This window comes from Furipterus horrens, unplaced genomic scaffold, assembly GCF_987537825.1.
Source record: "Furipterus horrens unplaced genomic scaffold, mFurHor1.1.pri manual_scaffold_12, whole genome shotgun sequence".
Taxonomy (NCBI): domain Eukaryota; kingdom Metazoa; phylum Chordata; class Mammalia; order Chiroptera; family Furipteridae; genus Furipterus; species Furipterus horrens.
In genome coordinates this window covers 56135295-56154643 of record NW_028327182.1, presented here as the reverse complement: position 1 = coordinate 56154643, position 19349 = coordinate 56135295, and the positions used below count along the sequence as shown (strand labels likewise).

The 19349-nt window shown below is 42.9% G+C and overlaps 1 protein-coding gene across 2 annotated transcripts in view; it reads right to left on the bottom strand.

Moving 5' to 3' along the window:
• Nucleotides 1-5770: 5770 nt before the first annotated feature.
• Nucleotides 5771-19349, bottom strand: part of UBAC2 (UBA domain containing 2) — a 243675-nt gene continuing 230096 nt past the window's right edge. For both annotated transcript variants that reach the window (XM_090258506.1, XM_090258508.1), the window contains one exon: nucleotides 5771-6941. In XM_090258506.1, coding sequence (XP_090114632.1) covers nucleotides 6834-6941 — 108 coding nt within the window. In that variant the 3' untranslated portion in view covers nucleotides 5771-6833. The remainder of the gene's footprint in view (nucleotides 6942-19349) is intronic.

Here is a 19349-nt window from a genome sequence, read left to right as displayed (position 1 = left end):
GACGAGGTTTGTATTGCTGGTGAACCTGGCAAGAAACACTATCCCTGAGATCCTGGCATCAGGGTTGGTGACACACTATTACTCATTTGTTCAACCTCAGTGAGGTTTGAGGGGCCATCTAGGACGTGGAATAAGAAGTCAGGGGCAGGAATCACAAAACATTCTTAATGTTGCCCTTTGGGAGACCTCCTTGGCCAGTCTCCCAAACTGAATGACCTTCACTATTGATGACTGTAGCTATGATAGAAATTCAGTTAGCAGATTCCACCCAGCCAGCTCAGGAGCTGCATGGATCTCAGGCCGCCCACAACACTCAGCCTGTCTGCTCATGGCTGGTGACATCTCCTCAGCCCATGCTCTTCTGTCTCCACAAGGAAGTGCCATGCTCATTAACAGATAGCTGTGTTTGTTCCCAAAGCTTCTCCTGTCAGTTATCAAGACTAAATAATGTAATCACTTATTATGTATACCAATAAAGCATAAAGATGAAAAGAAAGAGTTGTTTTATAAGAGCTAGCTAGCTAGGCTGAACATCCTGGAAAGTTTGATAAAGGAGAATTGCTTACAAAAGCAAACCTGCTGTTAAAATAGGTGTGTGTATAGTAATTATAAGACATTAAGGAAGAATGTAAAAATCCAGGGTGAAATGCATTCTTAACATTTTTAAAATCCTCACCTGAGAATATGTTTTATTGATTTTAGAGGGAGGGGAAGGGAGAGAGAAGGAGGGAGAGAAACATCAGTGTGAGAGAGAAAGAAACACTGATTGGCTGCCTCCTGCAGGCACCCTGATAGGTGATTAAACCCAGAACCCTGGTATGTGCCCTGACTGGGAATAGAACCTGCAACCTTTTGGTGCCTGGGATGAGCCTCCAGCCAACTGAGAAACCCAGCCAGAGCATGTTATGCACTCTTGATTAGTCAGTTCTCACACTAACTTAATAAAGAAATCCTAACTGGGGCTCATAAACCATGCAAGATGGAAATGGATTTTGAAAGACACAAATTTCTAATTTGTAACAACTACAATTTTTTTTTTGCCACACTGACACCAGAAGATTGGTGAATTAATTACATTTACATGTTTTAACTTAAAATATTTGATATATTTAACAAATATATTAATATTTAATAAAGTTAACATATTCAACTTAATTTATTTAACATATATATTTTGTTCTTTATCCAGTTTTTAATACTAATTGACTAACTACCAGTTCCTAGCCCAGGACAAGAGAGCGTCTGGCACATGTCATTTGTATCAAAAATAGTGACCATTCCCCCAAAGGGCAGAGATCAGATTTGATTAATATTGTGTACTTACTCATTTACTCACTCACTTGTCGGCTACCCAAATAGGCACACGAGGGAAGCTGGGGCAGAGCTGGTGGCAAATCACTTGCCCACAGAGGCCTTATGGTTGTTTCCATGCTGGGTGCATGGAGGCAGCCATGGGAGAATCACTGGCATTGGTAGAATTGCTGGTTACCTGTCAGGTTCACCATGAGCATCACTTAGCACAGGTTCCAGGAGGGTCCCCTAGAGGGGCTGGGGCTTATTCTGAAGTGCTGCCCCTGCCTTGTCAGGTGTTGGTCCAGGAACCAGCCCCTCCTTCAGCCCCAGTAGATCTGCACCTTGCACCTATGTGAGATGGTTTTTGACACCTTCGTGGCTAGGCTGGGAGATACATTGGGACCAAAATGGATTAATTCCCACCCAAACCACAAGTTCAGGCCAGACAGCACAGTCCATGGCAGCCTAGGTCTGGTACTCTTTGAGGATGTCCTCCAGCTTTAAACAGGGGGATGAGGTTTGGGACCATGCAGGAATCTCCTGGAAAGTGACTGCATCCATGGGTAAGTCAGAACCTCCAGAAGTCTGCAAAACTTGAATAGGGGTTGTGAGATTTCTTTGGAAGGTTTTAACTTTTTATGGAATATTTCATAATAAAAAGGGTACATACGGCAACTATGTAAGAGTAAAAACAACAGTGACACAGACACACTCGATACCCCATGCTCTCCCTCCATCCTATTCACTTCCTTCATTTGCCCCAGAGGAATCTTACCCTCAAATTTGCTTTTATTATTTTGGAGTATTTTTGAGCTCTGAATTTAGTAATTTCATAAATATTTTGAAATGAGCCCTTCTACAAGCAATCAGAAATAAGACAGGTTGGGTAGGAGTGGGTGTTTGGCTTTATCTGTCATTCTGTTCACATCTCAGGTAGAAGGCTGTGCCTACTCTGCTAAGAGGCCTGGCTCTTCCAAAGATCTGCTTGATTTTTTTACTTAAAATAAGTGCACTTTCCCCCATTTAAACAGGTCCTTCAGGCAACAGCCATTATAGACATCATATTCATGTTTGTGCAGATTTAAATATTTTAAGCCTGAGAATGGCTTAAATTTATGATATGATACTCAGGGAAAAGGGTGTTCATTTTGCTTGTGGAAGTCATGGGGGGAACTAAAAAGTGCAGGCAAAGTGGGCAAAGTGGCAAAGTGGCAGAAGTTAGGTTGAACACAGTTATCAACATGCCTGGGCTAAGAGGTGGGGATTCTGGAGATTTTCTCTAGTTTTGGTGATTGTGGGTTCTTGGTCACACTGCAGTATTTTTGTTATTTTTCTTACTTTGCTGAGGTGAAGTCAGAGGCCCTGGGATATCTGGGTCTGGCCAGTTGGACACAATTCCCGCCCTGGCCTCGGAGGAACCACAGAGTCCCTAAGGCACTTTTGTATTTTGGTGAGGACCAGGGTGTGTCTTGGGGTAACTGGAAGTGCAGGGTTAGACCCCTCTGCCCTCCTTCCTCAGGATTTAGTCACTCTCTTTCCTCCCACTCCAAGTCTCAAACTCACGGGGCATCTCAGGACAGAGAGAAACATCACAGAACCTATCCGCTTCCCTGGAAAGTTGTGGGCCTAACGGAGGACACGATGCAGCGCACAGGGACTAGTGTCTGGGACTCGGAATTCTTGTCCGAATATCTCAGGGTTCTGAAATTCCTACAGCCTAGGGGTTCAACAGACCAAAATACTGAAGTCAGTAAAGGAGAGTGGTCAAATCCCTTTTTTCTAGCCCATGTAGATCCTTTGTGCATTCTCTCCACAACCTTTTATCTACCTAAATTGCACCCTATGGCAACCACTCTCCTCAAGCTCCCAGCCCTACCATAGGTCCCTCAACCTCACTTTCTTCTTTATCAAGAAGTGAAAAACTACCACTTGAGCTTCTTCAACTTTGCTCTTTAGTTTATGACTCATCCTAGTTTCCTTAATTGTCTTCTTCCTCTCCTCCCAGAGTACTAGAGTGTCCTTCAACACTTCCTCTTGGTTCCTGTTCACCTGGGCCTAGATCTCAGGGTCTCTCATCACTGGCTTATTTGGCTTGACCTACGAGCTGACCCAGGAACAGCCTCTCTTTCCTCTTCTTTCCCCACCAGCTGTCCTGGACAAGCGCATGCAAACCACATCTGCTGTCTCATCTGTTCTCATGCTCCAGCTTTTGTCCTCCAGAACCTGCCAGCACTGGGCTGACACCACATTGCCCCTGACCTTGTTCTGTAGCACCTGCCATCCTGATTAATCCGCCTAGATATTCTCACCTCCTGATGGGGCTGCCCTCTCCTGATCACCCTCCCATTTCTCTTCCTCCACTAGATATGCAGGAATTCCTTAAGACTCCATCATTAACTCTCTTCTCTGCTCTCCATATTCTCAGTCACTGAATATACTTTGTTGTCACTATAGCAGGACTCCCAATCTAGTTCTCTAATCCCTACCTCTTTTCAGATTGATTTCCAACATCTAGTGACCACTCCTCCCAGCCTTTTTAGACCCACCACTTCAAATATTTTTGCCTGAAATTCCAGCTCTACTAGAGGCACCATCAGCATTTAGCTCTTGGGGGTTCTCCATTGGCTACTAGTATATCCAGCAGGCTAGTAAATTCTGGCAACTTTTCTTACATATTATAGATTAGTTTCAGATCTCAAATTTTAGTCTGAGCCAGAAAGCCAATTTTGACATTGTTGGTCCCTCACTTTATAAACACACTATATGGATTAGGGGACTGCAAAGAAAATGACCTTTTGATTCTCACAAATTAAATATCACATAAGTTGCATCATTAAAATAAAACTCTTAAGTCTGTGGTATAGACACTTTAAACTCCATTTAAGAACTGTTGTAGAAACACAAACTCAAGAGACTCAGAAAACATTCTAAATGACACTGGAATGGGCTCACAATTTTGTGCTCATTTCCCTAAAATTTTTTCCTTTCCAACCTCAAACTCAGTTTAGGTTTATGAATTAGGACTTCCGTCAGGTTTTCCTTTACTTGGGGTGGAGGTGGGGGGCTGTCAGTATAGACAATTTTTTCTCCTTCCTCTTCCTATTTCACAATTCGGAATCTGCTCAGTTGAAAATTAGGCCCAATCTGTTACCATTTGCACAAAATCAAAAGCCTAAATCATCTTTTTTAGACCTTAGAAAACCAAACTAATGGGTAGCTGATGCCCCCCTTTGGCATGCGGCACTATACATGGAACAAAGTCTCCCTTTAGGGGTCCAGCAGCCTAAAAGATTTCTGGGTCTTGAAGAGGTGGGTGTTCTTGGGCATTCAAACCCCTGCAGTGGGTAGCTGCAGTTTGTGTTAAAATCTGCAGGAAGCAAGAGTGGGCCAGGACTCAGAATTCCAGCAAGGCAAAAAATGTCCTGAGAGTGGGAAGTTGGACATGTGAGAGGGTGTGTGTGTATGTGGGGGACAATAGGGACATTCTAGAGGGTGGTGACTGATGAAGGGCAGAATGGCCTGGTGGCTGCATGAAGGAAAATAATGCCTCACCACTGGGAAAGTGAGATCTTGGCATCTGCAGGGAACTGAAGAAGAGGCTGATAGAAATCAGGAAAAATCTGAGGGTGTCCCAAAGCTCTGCTACTATTAGCTGTATGTCCTACGGTCACACCACCTGGACTGACCTTGGCTTCTATTTTCTAAATTAAAGGACTTAAGTGGAGGACCACTAATGCTCTTATTGGGAGGACAAGGATCTCTGAAATGTAATCAGTTAAGAGGGAGTACTAACCAGAAAACAATAGTTTTTAATTTAGGCCTCACAGTGGGATCCATACAGTGGGGAGAAAAGCAATGAAAAGTCTTGGGTTAGTGAGAATTTGGCCACCGGTTTGGCTTTACTTTCCTAGGTGCTGTTTGAAGGTGAGAAGGAACCTTAGGAGATGGTGTAATCTTGGGTATGGCTATTTTTTCCTGAGACCTTGTGCATGGGAAGTGGATTTTTCCTTCTTCCTCTTCCTATTTCACAATTTGGAATCGACTTGGCTGAAAATTAGGGCCAATCTGTTACCATTTGCACAAAACCAAAAGCCTAAATGGATTTTAGGTGGATTTAATTTGCCTCAGAGAGCACATGTGAGCACACCGCCAGCACACTTCCAGGCTGCCCTGTACGTGCCCTTGGTCAGTGAGTGCAGTCAAGGACATCCCCACTACTGTCACTGTCTTTACAGCTGGTGCTTGGGGACCAGCGAGGCTCCTAGAAACTCATCTCAACCACTATTCTGAGCAGCCAATGACCCCAAGAAGCCTAGGAATGGGGCCCCACAAGCTTCTCTCACCTCAAAAATAGCACCCAAATCTTCTGAAGACAGATGAGAGAGTCTGACAGTTTTTTTAGGGGAGTGAGGTGGTACATAATACAATCCAGAACTAAGTTTTATGTAGGTAAGTCTAATGAAAAAATACCAAAAAGTAATGCACATTAAAAACTTTATTATATCATACACGTCCAAATTTACCTCAGTTTGATACATTCCTGCTCATTTTGCAGAACACAGTCCTACAATTTCCTTAAATCTTAAGAGTCATCTGCTTTAGATCTTTTCAGGCCCGCCCATCTGGTCTTCCCCACTTCTATCTGTGACAGGGTCCTCTGCAGTGATCCTGGTCAAAGCCCTGGGGCCGGGAGAACCTTCCTGGTACTCTGTCAGCCTGCCCACTCTCTTTGTCCCATTTTCACCCCTAACCCGAGTGGATAACTGCATACTCTAAGCAAAGTTTTATGGAGTATCCCAGAACCCAGAGTTGGTAAATGATTATCATTATTTTTTAATGGACGTGGAGAGAAGGAGTCGGGAAAAATTCCCTGGACAGAGATGGGCTGGAGCAGTGTGGAGTAGGATTTAGTTTTCATTTCTCCCTCATCACCTAGGCCTGGTCAATATGCAGGCAGCAGACATGTACTGCTCACACTCAGGAAGTGTAGCCAATGAACAGCCACTGGGGTTTGAAAGCAAATTTGAAAGAAAAAAAAAAAGCAATGAAAAAATACATTAGGGATAATCTGACATGTCCTTCCTGAATAACATTCCCGTTTCTCCTTTTATGGCATTTATGATCAGATATAATGTAGAACAGTGCATTATAACAAAAAGAAGAATATTATAATAGCAGTAATTTCCCATCTAGAGTGCTATTCCACTCCTTGCAGATAGCTGCAATTTTAATGCATTTTAAACACATTAGGAATGAGTGATGATTCTCCAAACTAAGAAAAACACCCAATTTAAAAAAGGATAGGAAATACATGCTAATTTAATGGCAAACTTATTTTAGAGTTATCAAGGCTTATTTTTGATGCTCTAACAGTAACAATCTTGGAATTAAAGAAGGGAACAGCGGGATCCACCTTTTGCCCAAAAAGACATCGAGAACATTAGCTAGAGAGTGCAGGGTTCTCGGCCTGATGCAGTAGCAGGGACAGGGCCTGCTCTGGTCAGCGGTATGGCTGATCCCAGTGTTGTCCTCGGGGACTGTCAGTGTTGCAGCAGGAAGTTGGTAGCCACATTAAGGTCATTATTTGAAGCTCTCAGGGCTTCCAAAGCATCTCCTCTGGAAAACCCCATCTCCATGAGCCGGGCAACCTGAACAGAAACAAAATCAGAAACCTGATGAGGCTGATGACACTGCTCTTAATCCACCAACCAAAAATGTTCTTCATGACCCCCTGCCCTCAATCCAAATTAATTTTCATTTCTGGGCGAAATTTGATGTTCAAAAAATTATAACAGGTACAACATTTTAACATGCATACAGTATATAGTCAATAAATATGCATTATCTCATTTAGTCCTCCTTTTAGAGATGAGGAATGCCGTGGCCACATGGTCAAGGGGCCTGCCAGAATGAGCAGAGGGTGGCTGAGCAGTTTGGACTGGAATGCAGGTCTGTGGAAGCAGCCCCGTGCGCACCTGTATCACTTCACTCCTTCAGTGTCAGATCTGATGCCTGAGAAATAACTTATCAAACTACATTTCCTTATGCATTTGAGCAACTGTTTAACTGAAGATTTATTCCTGATTCTGGCTGATACCGACTATGAGATGCTTTCAAGTTCTTGGCATTGCAGAGCCAGAGAACGTCCTGTGGATGCCCATTTCATATCAGTCACACATTTGCTAAGTCCCAGCCGGGCTCTGTAGGCAGCAGCAGCTGTGTGCAAAAGGGGGTGACTCAGGGGCAGAACCGTGGGGAGGAGGTAGTAAAGCCACAGGGTAGGGAGGATAAGGCTTGTATTTTTTTTACCACAAATCCTGAATCTGTGAATATAGAGGTTTCCTGTACTTATATATATACATACAAGCAGTCTCCAATGTCAAAATTGGCAGAGATACTAAAGTTAATTTGTAACCTATTTTCCCATTTAAAATGTATAATAAAAATATTTATGACCCTGGATGAGACACAAGCATCTATATTTTTGTACTTATATTAAAATATACTACATTTGCAATAATATATAGGGAAAACTGGTACTCTTACAAATGCTGAGATTTTTAACAACCTGTGGGTTAAAGAGGCTTCTGTGGGCTGAATGAGGACTTAGTCACCATTTCTAATCTTTCCTGTAGAAAACAATGTGCTGGGTGCTACCCAGTGGAAAGAGAACTCCCTTCCTTCCTCTGCTTAGGGTAGTCAAGGTGTGTGTGTGTGAGATGGGGCCTAGTGTGGTGGGAGGAGAGGGCAGAGTGTGGGAGGGGCCTCAGTGCTGCCTTGAGAGGAAGAAGGTACAGAGCAAAGAGGGCAGCTGGCAGGAGACATAGAGCAAGGGCAGGTAACTTCCTGAGGACCTCCTAGGATCAGGCCCCTAGAGCCCTTGTTCCTCAAGAAGCCTCAGGGAAAGCTCAGCTGGCAGAAAGGGCACGCAGGGGACACTTCTCAGAAGCTGGGGTTCTAGCCAATGTTTTTCAAATTGAGACTGTGACCCCTCATTAGCAGGTCATGAATAGTTAGTGGGTTAAGATTAGGATTAAAAATTGCATGTAGTGAGGGTCTTGCTTCCATAAAACTTCATTTCAGTTCTCTTTATTCACACACATACGCAATAGGCTGCATTTTCTACTGTGCACTGTGGCCAGAAACCTGTGACAGCTATTTTCTAAGGGAACAGTCAGCGCCTGCAGGCAACATCCAGTTCAACTCCTCCAGTCGATGGGTAGTGTGGACAGAAGAGAATGGCAGGAATCTTCTAGTTTCACTTCCCTATCAAGGAAAGACCTGTTTTTTTCAGTGTCTAATGAACAGTCTTGACTCATTGGCCAACATGCAGAGTTCTTCCTGAAACAGAGCAGAATCTGCCTCTCACTAGTTGCTATCTGTGGGATGGCAAAAATCCTAATTTTGCCCTTAGAAGAAACAGAAAACAACCCTATTTCCTTCTCTGTGGGAAGCACTTTGAGCGCCAGAGGCTGCCCTCCCCTTCCCCTCGAACCTTTAGCCAGCACCCCATTCCTTGTCAGTCTCAGGCCATATGAGGCTGTTGCCTCTGCTGGAAGGCTCTTTCTTCTCTTTGCCCCTGGCCTGGTTAACTCCTCTTCACCCAGAGGATCTCAGGGTCCTTGGCCCTTTTCCATGTCTCCCAGACTAGGAGGAGGCCCAGAGTAGAAGTCTTGTGGCCTCATTGGCCTCCATCCTGTCCACCTCATGGTGGTGACTTTTACCTTTACTTATACGGTTGATTGCTTCTCCCTACACTGTATTATAAGCCTTCTGAGAAGAAGAGCCCTGGTTGCTTTTGTTCATTCCTGTGTTTCAGCATCTAGCACTTTCCAGCCTAGCCCCTCCCTTTTCAATGCTTTACCATTTATGCCATCTCAGAATACTGTACCTCAAACTGAGTCAAGTACTGTTGGTATGATCTGATGGGGGCAAAGGGCAGCTAGACTGCTGTCTTCCTGTGATCACAATCCTCATTATAGTAGAGGAATGCTTTAGTAGAGTGTATACATGTGTGTATGTATGTGTACACGTCCTTGTATGTAGCTACATCACACTGTGGTGGCCAGTTAAATTGGGCCCTGCGAAAAACCCTGTAAGTTAATATTTGATCTTCCAGGTTTAGGACTGTCCATCTCTTAAATTTCCTTTAATCATTTAGTAGCCACTCAAAACTATTTTCAATTTAAATTCTGTTGTCTACTATGTTAATAAGCCCCCTCAGGCTTGTATCATCCATAATTTGATTAGTAAACCTCTACAGTGTCATTCACATTATTATTGATGTAAATGTCAAGCAGGTAAGGTCAAAGATAGAGCCCAGAACTCTCTAGAGACCTCCCTTTCTATTCAAGTGGCTAATCAACATTTTGTTAGAGATTGTTAACCAGTATCAAATCCATTTCGTAATATTATCCATTGCACATGTCACCAACATATCTCTTAAGGTGAGGAGATACTGTCAAATGTCTTGGTGACATCCTGTGTTAACAGGATCAGTTTGGTGCCTTCAGACCACAACACTCTGTTTAACGCTCACAAGTTATCTGATAATCTATTTTAGGCTCCTGCCAGACAGGCAACATCCTTTTGCCATTCAATACTCAGAATCCACACTGTCCCCATTCCTTGGGGGCCTTTTTCCTCACCTTGCTTTCCTTACTCTGGTCAGAACTTGTATTGAATGAATGTCAGTGGGAAAGAAACCACCTCACTGACCCATGTACTCCTACTAGGTTATTTCTGCTCCTGGATTGAAATAACCTTATATAATGTTTATTCTCATTACTTCAGTTAAGGACCACTATCTTTAGTGAAGTCATCACAACCCGGTGAGGAGATGGGCAGCTCTACCTGCCCTCTCTGTTACCCACAAACACCACACCAGGCACAACAGCTGGCCATCTTTATGACTTTGAACAGCATGGCAAATACTACATTATCACCTCTTTGTTGCCTGTAGTACTTTCAGCATAGCTAAGGACTGACAGGCTGTTGTTTTTGCACCTAATCAGCAGGAACAAATCTATTTTTTTTTTGGTAAATCATAATTTAAAATCTGCAGCTAATCCAGAAGATGCTGATGATGGGCTGGCTGCACACAGGCCTCAAGGCAGAGCAGCAGCACCGACTGCACTGTGGGTGCAGGACTTCAGCACCTGCCTCAGGTGTAGGATGGCTATGCTGTGTCCTACATCTCAAATGATGTGTGGTGTGAGAAGAAAAGCATGTGAGGCTTCTCCTGAGTTCATTCTCTCTGTCACACCAAACAATCATATATGCAATGTCGCTGACTTTAACACCTGAGCCAGGTTTTCGTTGGTCTTTTCCTAACACTTTCACAGAGAGTCTTTGTTGTCACAAACTTGCAGAAGCTAGATGTTTGTTCCAAAGGCTGGCGGTTGTGCCCTTTGTAAACCAAAGCTGGCTTCAGAGCTTTCTGAGTTTTTTAGGAGTAAGAAGACAAGTGTGATTAGAAAATTTTATAGCTGGTACTTTAACCAAATGAAGAAACTTATGAAGCAGAAATAGTGTTAACATAGTTTTTCTTTTCAAACAATGAACAATTACATTAGAAAAGGGTATTTGTAAGTTTCCCCTAGTGTTCAAAGCTCTAAACATCCACAAAAAAATGAAACTGCACATTTGGGCTTGGGTATGTGGACAGTAATTAGCCAGGAAAGACAAGAAGTAAAGAAAGAGCAATTCTAACAGTGTTTCTCAATGCTCCCAGCCTGTGGTGGACATTGTCTGGATGGGGCTCCCACAGCCTTGAACGCTGGCCATGCACTCTATTGCCGTCTCTTCTTTGGGTGGTTCGATGGTTCACAGAACAGATGATAAGGTCTGGGGCATAATCCAGCAACACTGAAAACAGGCATCTATGGATCTGTTGGGTGGATACTAACAATTACTGTTGTGAACCTTAATGTTGATCTGCGCTGAGGGGCCCATCTTGCCCAGTCTTGGTGCAATTCGTTACTGTCTCTATGTGAAATGTTTAGCATGGGTTCCTGTGCTCAAATAGCAGAAAGAGAACATCGAGATCCTTGCAGACCTGTGGTTAGGTAAGGAAAATACAGACAAGAGTTCAGAAGTTTAAATATAATTCCTTAAAATGAAAACACAGGGTCGACTGATAGCTATTTTAGATGTGACCCAAGTACAAGAGAATCATTCCAGCCACTGCTGCTGGCAGGTGGGGACCCAGTCAGTGGCAGAAAGAGCCTGAGCTCTCGAGTTGGGCTCCAAGTGACTCTATTCACTGTGCAACCCCAGGCAGGGGACTAATGCTTCAGCTCTCAGTTTTCTCATAGTTTTGAGGATAAGAGATACATGCATGAAAGGCCTAGAACAATGACTGGTACATAACAGGTGCCTAGTAAGCATTACCTCTCCTGATAATTATTGTCCTACTGGGAAAAACCTACAACGTGACAAAACAACCCTCTCAGGCTTTGCTTTTGGCATTCACTTTAACTGCTTCCACTTCACTAGTTTTATATCCTTTATTAGTCAAAGAACTGATGTGTCTTTTACAAATGATTTAAACCAGGCTCATCTTCAGAAGGGTATGGCCAGCAAGGAGTGGCTGGGAAGAAGTCTTGGAGTCCCCTTCTGGGGACCTTGGTCATTGCCATTAAAGGAGAGAGGCCCATGCTCCCTCAGACAATAAGGACCTGCTTACACATTGGCTCCACAGCTGTGTATACCCATGTGTACACTAATAAAGTAATGCTTAAAAACAAATCCAAGTGAATTTTGCTACCTATTTCTAGGGCTCAAAAGGCATAAACAAGAATTGGCTTAAGAGAACTAATGTGATGAGAAGCAAGAAAAGTCAGAAAGATAGGAAAAAATCTTCTATTTATTTATTAATTAAAAATCTTCTTTTTAAAAGGTAAGCACAACATTCTAATAAAAAGCCCACATTATTAAAGGAAATATTAAATTCTGATAATTATATAAATAGTGGCATTTATAGTTATTCAGTTTACCTCCCTCCCCATCCAAAGCATATTTTTATTAAATATGTTAAATCACACTGAAAACCTAATTTGTTTTTTCTACAGGCTGTTTTCTGTCATTTTAGTTCAGCCATTGTAACGAGAACCACCTGCTACCTACCTGATTAGCTCTAACATCCAAGGGAAGAGAAAATTTCAATGTAAAAATCTCTTAACATTATTTGATTGAAACATTAAAGTACATCCTGAACAGTTTAAATAAAGTTGTGAAAGTACAGGAATGTCACTAATTCAATGAATATTCACAGACTACCTCTGCTACTTTAAGAGCTGCCTTAAGTAACTGCAGTCGGCTGGGTTGGGTTTAGTGACTTTCAGGTTGTGTTCTCCCTGGCTGACTGTGAGCTCCATGAGGGCTGTTCCACCCTTGCTTAGTTCTTACCCAGCACACAGCGTGGCACACAGAAAGTGCTTGGGCAGTCAGAGAAGGAGTGTAAGTTTAGCAATGTGAGTTCTTTAATGACCTGACAGTCATCAGGGGAAGACGATAAGTCAATATCTTAGGGACAAAATGAGAAAGCTGGTAAAACACTCAGAATTCTGGAAAAGAAGATGCTATGACAGAGACACTTTCTGATTTAAGTGACTCAAGAGCAAAGCAAACGCACATCTCAATCAGTAAGTCTTATAGCATAAGCCCTGGCAATTGGTGTTTTCTTTTTTGTATTGCAAGTGCCTGACTTAAGCTTTGAGGGCCCAGGTACCCTGCTCAGTGATGGCTGTCTGGGAGAAGCACAGTGCCAGCCACATGACTAGATAAAGAGTCAGGCTGCCTTCACCCATCTGAAGCTCCTTTGTTTTAGAGATCTTGGTTGATTTCAAAAATTGACCAGTGGACTTCTGACTTTAAATTCCCACTCTTATGTTTTAAATTCACTGGTAAAAAGTGAGCCTGTAAAACCCTATGATCCCACCCTTGACCTCAATAAAAACAGAACCCCAGGCCTGCAAGAGTCCTTCTCTCCTTCAACCCCATCCCCCACCTCTCGCTCTCTTTCTCTACTGTGGACCTTGCTGGGGGGCTCCAGGTATGCTGTGTAATTTCCAGGTCTTACAAGTAATAAACTTTCATTTTTTCAAAGTTTTCTGATGATTATTGCTAGGCTGAGACCACCACAAAACAAGTCTGTTTGGAAACTTTAAAAATGTCCCACAGGAATTTTCTAAAAAGCATTTCTGTCAGCCTTCCTTCTCTGTTTCAGAGCTCAGTAAGTACCTTCCTCCTTTGCTTGTGCCTCACAGGAAAGTTTCTGTCTAAAAATTCTCACCACAAAACATCAGAATAGAGCTCATCTTGGTTTCTCATCTAAAAACCTAAACAATCCTTTTCACTAACAGCTTTTAAAAACCCAATGTAGTTGGGTTAATAGCCAAAAAGAGTGTTAATGCTTTTCCTGTCTTCCACATCAGCTTATTCAAACAACTAAAGTTGTCCAAATATAATATCTCTAATGCCTGTTTTCCCTAACTGAAAACTTGACTTCCCAGAGGCAAGAATCAGAGCTAATTAGACTTAAGGGGCAGTAAGGAGAGGCTGGTACTGAAATTCCAGCTTAGCTTTGTCACTGGGATGGAAACACACTTGTGGAAGTCCCTCCCAGTGACCTTCAACTCTTATCACTGCTCTTCATTAAGGACTCCCCCCACCCCACCCCCCAAGCAGCCTCCTGAGGCCGCCCAACTGGCCAGCCCAAGGTTTGGGGACTTGGACAGGAGTAGGCACCATTAGGACAACACTGCCACCGTCATCTGACAGTGTTCGAAAGAACACAGTGCAATATATTTTTCTTATAATATGCTTAAAAAAAAAAAACAAAACCATGCTGAATGAGAAAAAAAACCTACAGAGATGAAGATAAATCTGTATTAGTTTTCCTTTCCTTTCTTAAAAGAAAACACAAAACATCCTTTACAACTGAGACGTCTTCCCTACGATTTCAAGATAATTCTCACTTTAGCACTCTACTTGCAAATATATGACTCTTTGAGACAAGTGAAATAGGACATTCATTCCAGTGAGATTTATAGCAATTCCCCTCAGTGAAATACTCCTCGGCTTGTTTTGTTCAAACAAGATTGTGGTTTTCTTTAACTTCCCTTTAGCTAAGGGTGTCAAAAACAATTTTTTTTTTTTTTTGTAATTACTTCCATATTTTGATGCTTGTAGAAAGTGATGCCCACCTGGAAGATGGCCCCAACCCAATCCCACAGTGGGTTGCCTATTTGTGGCAGGCAACTTCTCGGGACACATATGTATCCTACCAACAGGAGCTATGGGAGATGTGGCTTGCACTTTCCTCTCCTTCAGGATAACTATTATTCTTTATCTATCAGGGCAGGTCTCTTCTCCTACCCCAGCAGCAATGCAAGCTCACTGTCAGATCATCGTGGGTCAGTGCAGCTCTTCCTTATCACCTGACCACTCCCCCTTTCTAAGAACTACTGAACTCCTGTGAACACGTCCCTGGGCTGAAAGAACTGTTTCTGGTTATTTTATGTTCCCTCCTGGCTACAGGCTGCTCAGTGGTCCCTTATCTCTGCACTCTCCTGAAAGGCTCAGGGTTTAGTAATGAGAAGGCACTTGCTGCAGGCTAAATGAGCTCCTTTGCTTATATCTTTTAGAATGCCCAGCAGAATTAGGCATCCCCAAATGTTAGTTAATTATTTAATTGTCACACGATATTCCATCCTAATTTAAAGTTTGTTATTTTCTTAGAAAACAACACTTTCAGTCCAGTAATATTAGAGATGAAGAGGCATGACATAGTACCATTCTCGGACACATTTTTAAAAAAAATGTTTTATTGATTACGCTGTTACAGTTGTCCCAATTTCTTTTCCCTCTGTCCCCCTCCACCCACTGACCCCCCTCCAGTTGTTCCCCCCCTTAGTCCATGCCCATTGGTTGTGAATATAGTTCTTCTCAACATCTTCCTGTCTACTCAATTCCCTCCTACTATGCTTAATTCCTGCATCATCTCCCTCCCCTTCCCTTCTTTCCCCTCCCTGCTGACCTCTTCCCTATATGTTCCCCATACCTATAATTATTTTTCCACTCTCGTTGCCTACTTAGTTTGCCTTTGTTTCAATTCCCTAGCTTCTGTTATTGGTTCTTGTGATACAGTTTTGATTTTAACGTTCATAGTTTTGATCGTCCTTCTTCTAAACAAGTCTCTTTAACATTTCATATAACAGTGGTTTGGATCTAATGAACTCCTTCAGTGTTACTTTGTCCTGGAAGCACTTTCTCTGCCCTTCTTTTCTGAATGACAGCTTCACTGGATAGAGTAATCGTGGTTGTAGGTTTTTGATTTTCATCACTTTGACTATTTCTTGCCAGTCCCTTCTTGCCTGCAGAGTCTCCTTTGAGAAATCAGCTGAGAGTCTAATTGGGACCCCTTTGTACATGATTCTCTTCTTCTCTCTTTCTGCTTTTAAGGTTCTCTCTGTATCCTTAATTTTTGACATTTTGATTATAATGTGTCTTGGTGTGGTTCTCCCTGGGTCCAGTTTATTTGGAACTCTCTGTGTTTCCTGGACCTGTAAGTCTATCTCCTTCCCCAAGTTAGGGAAGTTCTGCTTCATTATTTTTTCACATAATTTTTCAATTTCTAGTTCTTCTTCACCTTCTGGCAACCCTATAATTCGGATGTTCACTCTCTTATAGTTGGCCCAGAGGTTTCTGAGCTTCTCCTCATTTTCCTCACTTTTTGTTTCTTCTTTCTTCACTAGTTGACTGTTTGTTCCTTCCCTATGTTCCAATTTGTTGATTTGATCCTGGTTTTCCTTCCCTCACGACTAGTTTCGTATGTGTTTTCGTTCATTTCAGCAGGACTAGTCTTCATTCCTTCCCTGTCTTGATTAAATCCCGCTGTTATTTCTGTAAGCTGTCTTATAACTATAGCTCTGAACTGAACCTCATAAAAGTTATCTATCTGTTCGTCCTTTAATTCATGTATTTGCTTTCTGATCAGCTGCATGATTGGGATCTCTATCATCCCTACCATCCTGGCAGTTTTTTGTTTCCTGGATGGGGCTGTCACACCTCCTACACTATAGGGGGTGGAGCCCCGTGAACTCATCACTACCGGGCAACCCTTCTCACCACACTGTGGCGCTTTGTGTGGGGGCAGGGGTCCAAGATGGATTCCTGCCGTTCTCTCTCCGCTGAGAGACCAGGAGCCTCCTCCTCCATCCCCACACCTTCTGGGCCTCACAGTCCGAGGCAACAGGGGTCTGCCTTCCCTGGCGTTGGAATCACGAGCTGACGGGTTTGGTCTGCAGCTAGGGGTGCTCCCAGGCGCTTCTTGCCTCCCCTTAAATACAGGTGTCTGTGCTTACCACAGTCCTGCCACCTGTCACTGCATCTGCCACCACCAGCACAGCTTGACCTCTCTACCCCAGCTTCACCCCTCCTACCCATCTGGATGAACACCACTTGTTTATAACTTCATATGTTGGACTTCCATGTAGCTTTATTTTCTGGAACTTCTGGTTATTTCTGGTTTTGCGGTAGTTATAGTCCTTCTTAGTTGTGGAGGAAGATGGAGCATGTCAGTCTAGGCCTCCATCTTGGCTGGAAGGCCTCTGATACATTTTTAAGTGAAAATAAGTGTTCTTTTGAAAGAGACTACACATTCACATTTAGCCTGCTCTAACTGCTGCTGGGCACCTTCTGTGAGTCATGCTCTATGCTGGGTGGGAAATGAGAAAAAATATCAGCCCTCATGGATCTCATCATTTATCAGAAAAAACAGACACTGTGTAAGTCACTAGACCAATACCCAACTCACTGCAATTTTAAGTATTCAGAGCTGAAGCACAAAGCATACCTCAAAAAACCAACCAAACAAACAAAAAGCACATATTCATGAGGAGATTGTTTTTACGATGTGAATATTTTGGAGTTTAGTAGGTTTTTCAGAGACAGTGGGAAGAGAACCTCACTGAGATTTAGATTCTCTCACACTAGCTACATTTTGCTGTTTATCAGCTAAGATCAAAAATGGCTTATATGCTTTAAAGTCATTCTCACTTGGGCCTGCGGATATTTCAGAGGATATGAATGGGATCCACACAACAGGTCTCATGTATTATAAACATACTAAGTGGTAATAAGTCTGTGTTACAGTAGAATGAGTAGCAGAGGGAAAATAAAGGCAGTACCCTCATTGTTGCAATCTAAAAAGAATTTACTAGAGGAGGTAAGAAGCAGAGGGAGACATGTCTCACTCGCTAACCCAACAGTCCTGGGCCTGGTCTGATAATAATGCCAGGTGTTCCAATATCACAAGAACCACTATGTTAGCATGGGAGGAGAAAAGTCCTTGAAATTCTATGTATCAATTTCTACTATCTGGGAGGGAAAGCCTTTGAAACTGTATTTATATTCCAAGGCCCCTGAAAGGTGGGAAAGGGGCCCATAGGGCCTAAAGAAAGAAGCCCATTAACATTGGGTATTTACGTCCCAGTCAGGAAGAGCTAGCACCACCTTTACCTGTCAATCAATATGTAACTTCTTCACCCCATCCCCCAACCCATCAACTATATAAGTCCTCAGAACAAAGGGCTCACTCTCTTGGCACTCTTGGACCTCTGGCTCCTGGGCCTCTGGCCACCCTTGTTTTTGCTCTCCCATTCACTAATAAATTTTGTGTGCACACTAACAGGCTTGCTGATCTGTAATTCTTTACTGTATTGGCAAGAAGAACCAAGGTTTTCCCAATAACATCTGTGCAAGAGTCTCGTAAGCACCCCCACTGTAATGTGTTTTCTAGGCAGGGGTGGAAGAAATTACCTATGTTGTTATGTTTATAATATGTCCCTTCCTCCATGTTTAGTTCATCCTCCAGGGAAACTTGGTGATATAATTTCCTGTTTAAAACCCTCCTGTGGTTCTTTAATGCCTACCACATAAAGCAGAAGTCCACGTATCACCAAAAGCCATTGGGGAGCCTGTCCTTCTCCTTCCCCAGGCAGTACTTCTGTCCCCTTAGGGACTCAAAATTACAACCTCACCCATCTGTGCTGCCCCAAATTGAATGCACTTTTCAGGATGCCACATTTTTACAAATGCCCTTGCCCCCAGCCCAGCACTGGCAATCCTTCCTCAGTTTCAATAGCATTGGAACACTTCCATAGTTGGCTAGAGCTGTCTCCTTCCCTAGATCCCCGCACTGAGTTCTGTACTACCTGAGGGCAGAAAACTTGACTTATTTATCTCTGTTATTTCAGGAACTTAGCCCTGAGGTTAGCCTTTAAAGAGTAGACAGTTGATAACAGCTGGATGACTAAAAGGGCAGATATGACTGGAATAGAGAGGAAGTAAAAATTTGTAACAGTCCATGTTTATCTTCATTTTGCTAAATTTCAGCTTTGGTTTAGTTTTGTTTAACTTCCTTGTCTGATTTTACCTGTGTTCCATTAAGCATGAAGTAAAAATATTATAGAATGGGGGTCCCCCAAAATACCTAGAGCCTACAGTTGGGGGATGGGGAGAAGGGAACAGCTTTAAAGATGTCTTTGTATAACTATGGCTGGTAACTAGTGTCTTAGTTATGCATATGGCTTTGGTTCTTCCAAGGCCCCAAGGAGATGGGAGGCATTTTGACCCTGGAATAGTGCAGAAAGAGCATACAGGGCCTGTGCAAGGTTCTGCAAATGGTCAGAACCAGTTACCATGCCCACTGTGTCACAGGCCACAGTCAGGGATTTAAAAATAGGCAGCAGTCATTTTGGCTAGGAGAAAACCATGCAGCTTTGAAAGGAAAGGGAAAACTCCATGCAGTTTACAAGGAAGCGGGGAACTCCATGTGATTCTGCATTAAGAGCTGGAGAGCACCACAACACAGGAAAAACCTCCCCAATCAGGATTGAATAATTGGGAGCTACTGGTAAAACTATACTGTGTCTGAGAAGTAGGAAAACTCTATCTCTGACTTCTCTAAAACTAGCCTGGTTTGATAGGGGGAGGCAGAACTATGTGTTTGTGGGCGTTTTAAAGAAAATAAGACTTAACGGCAGAAATCC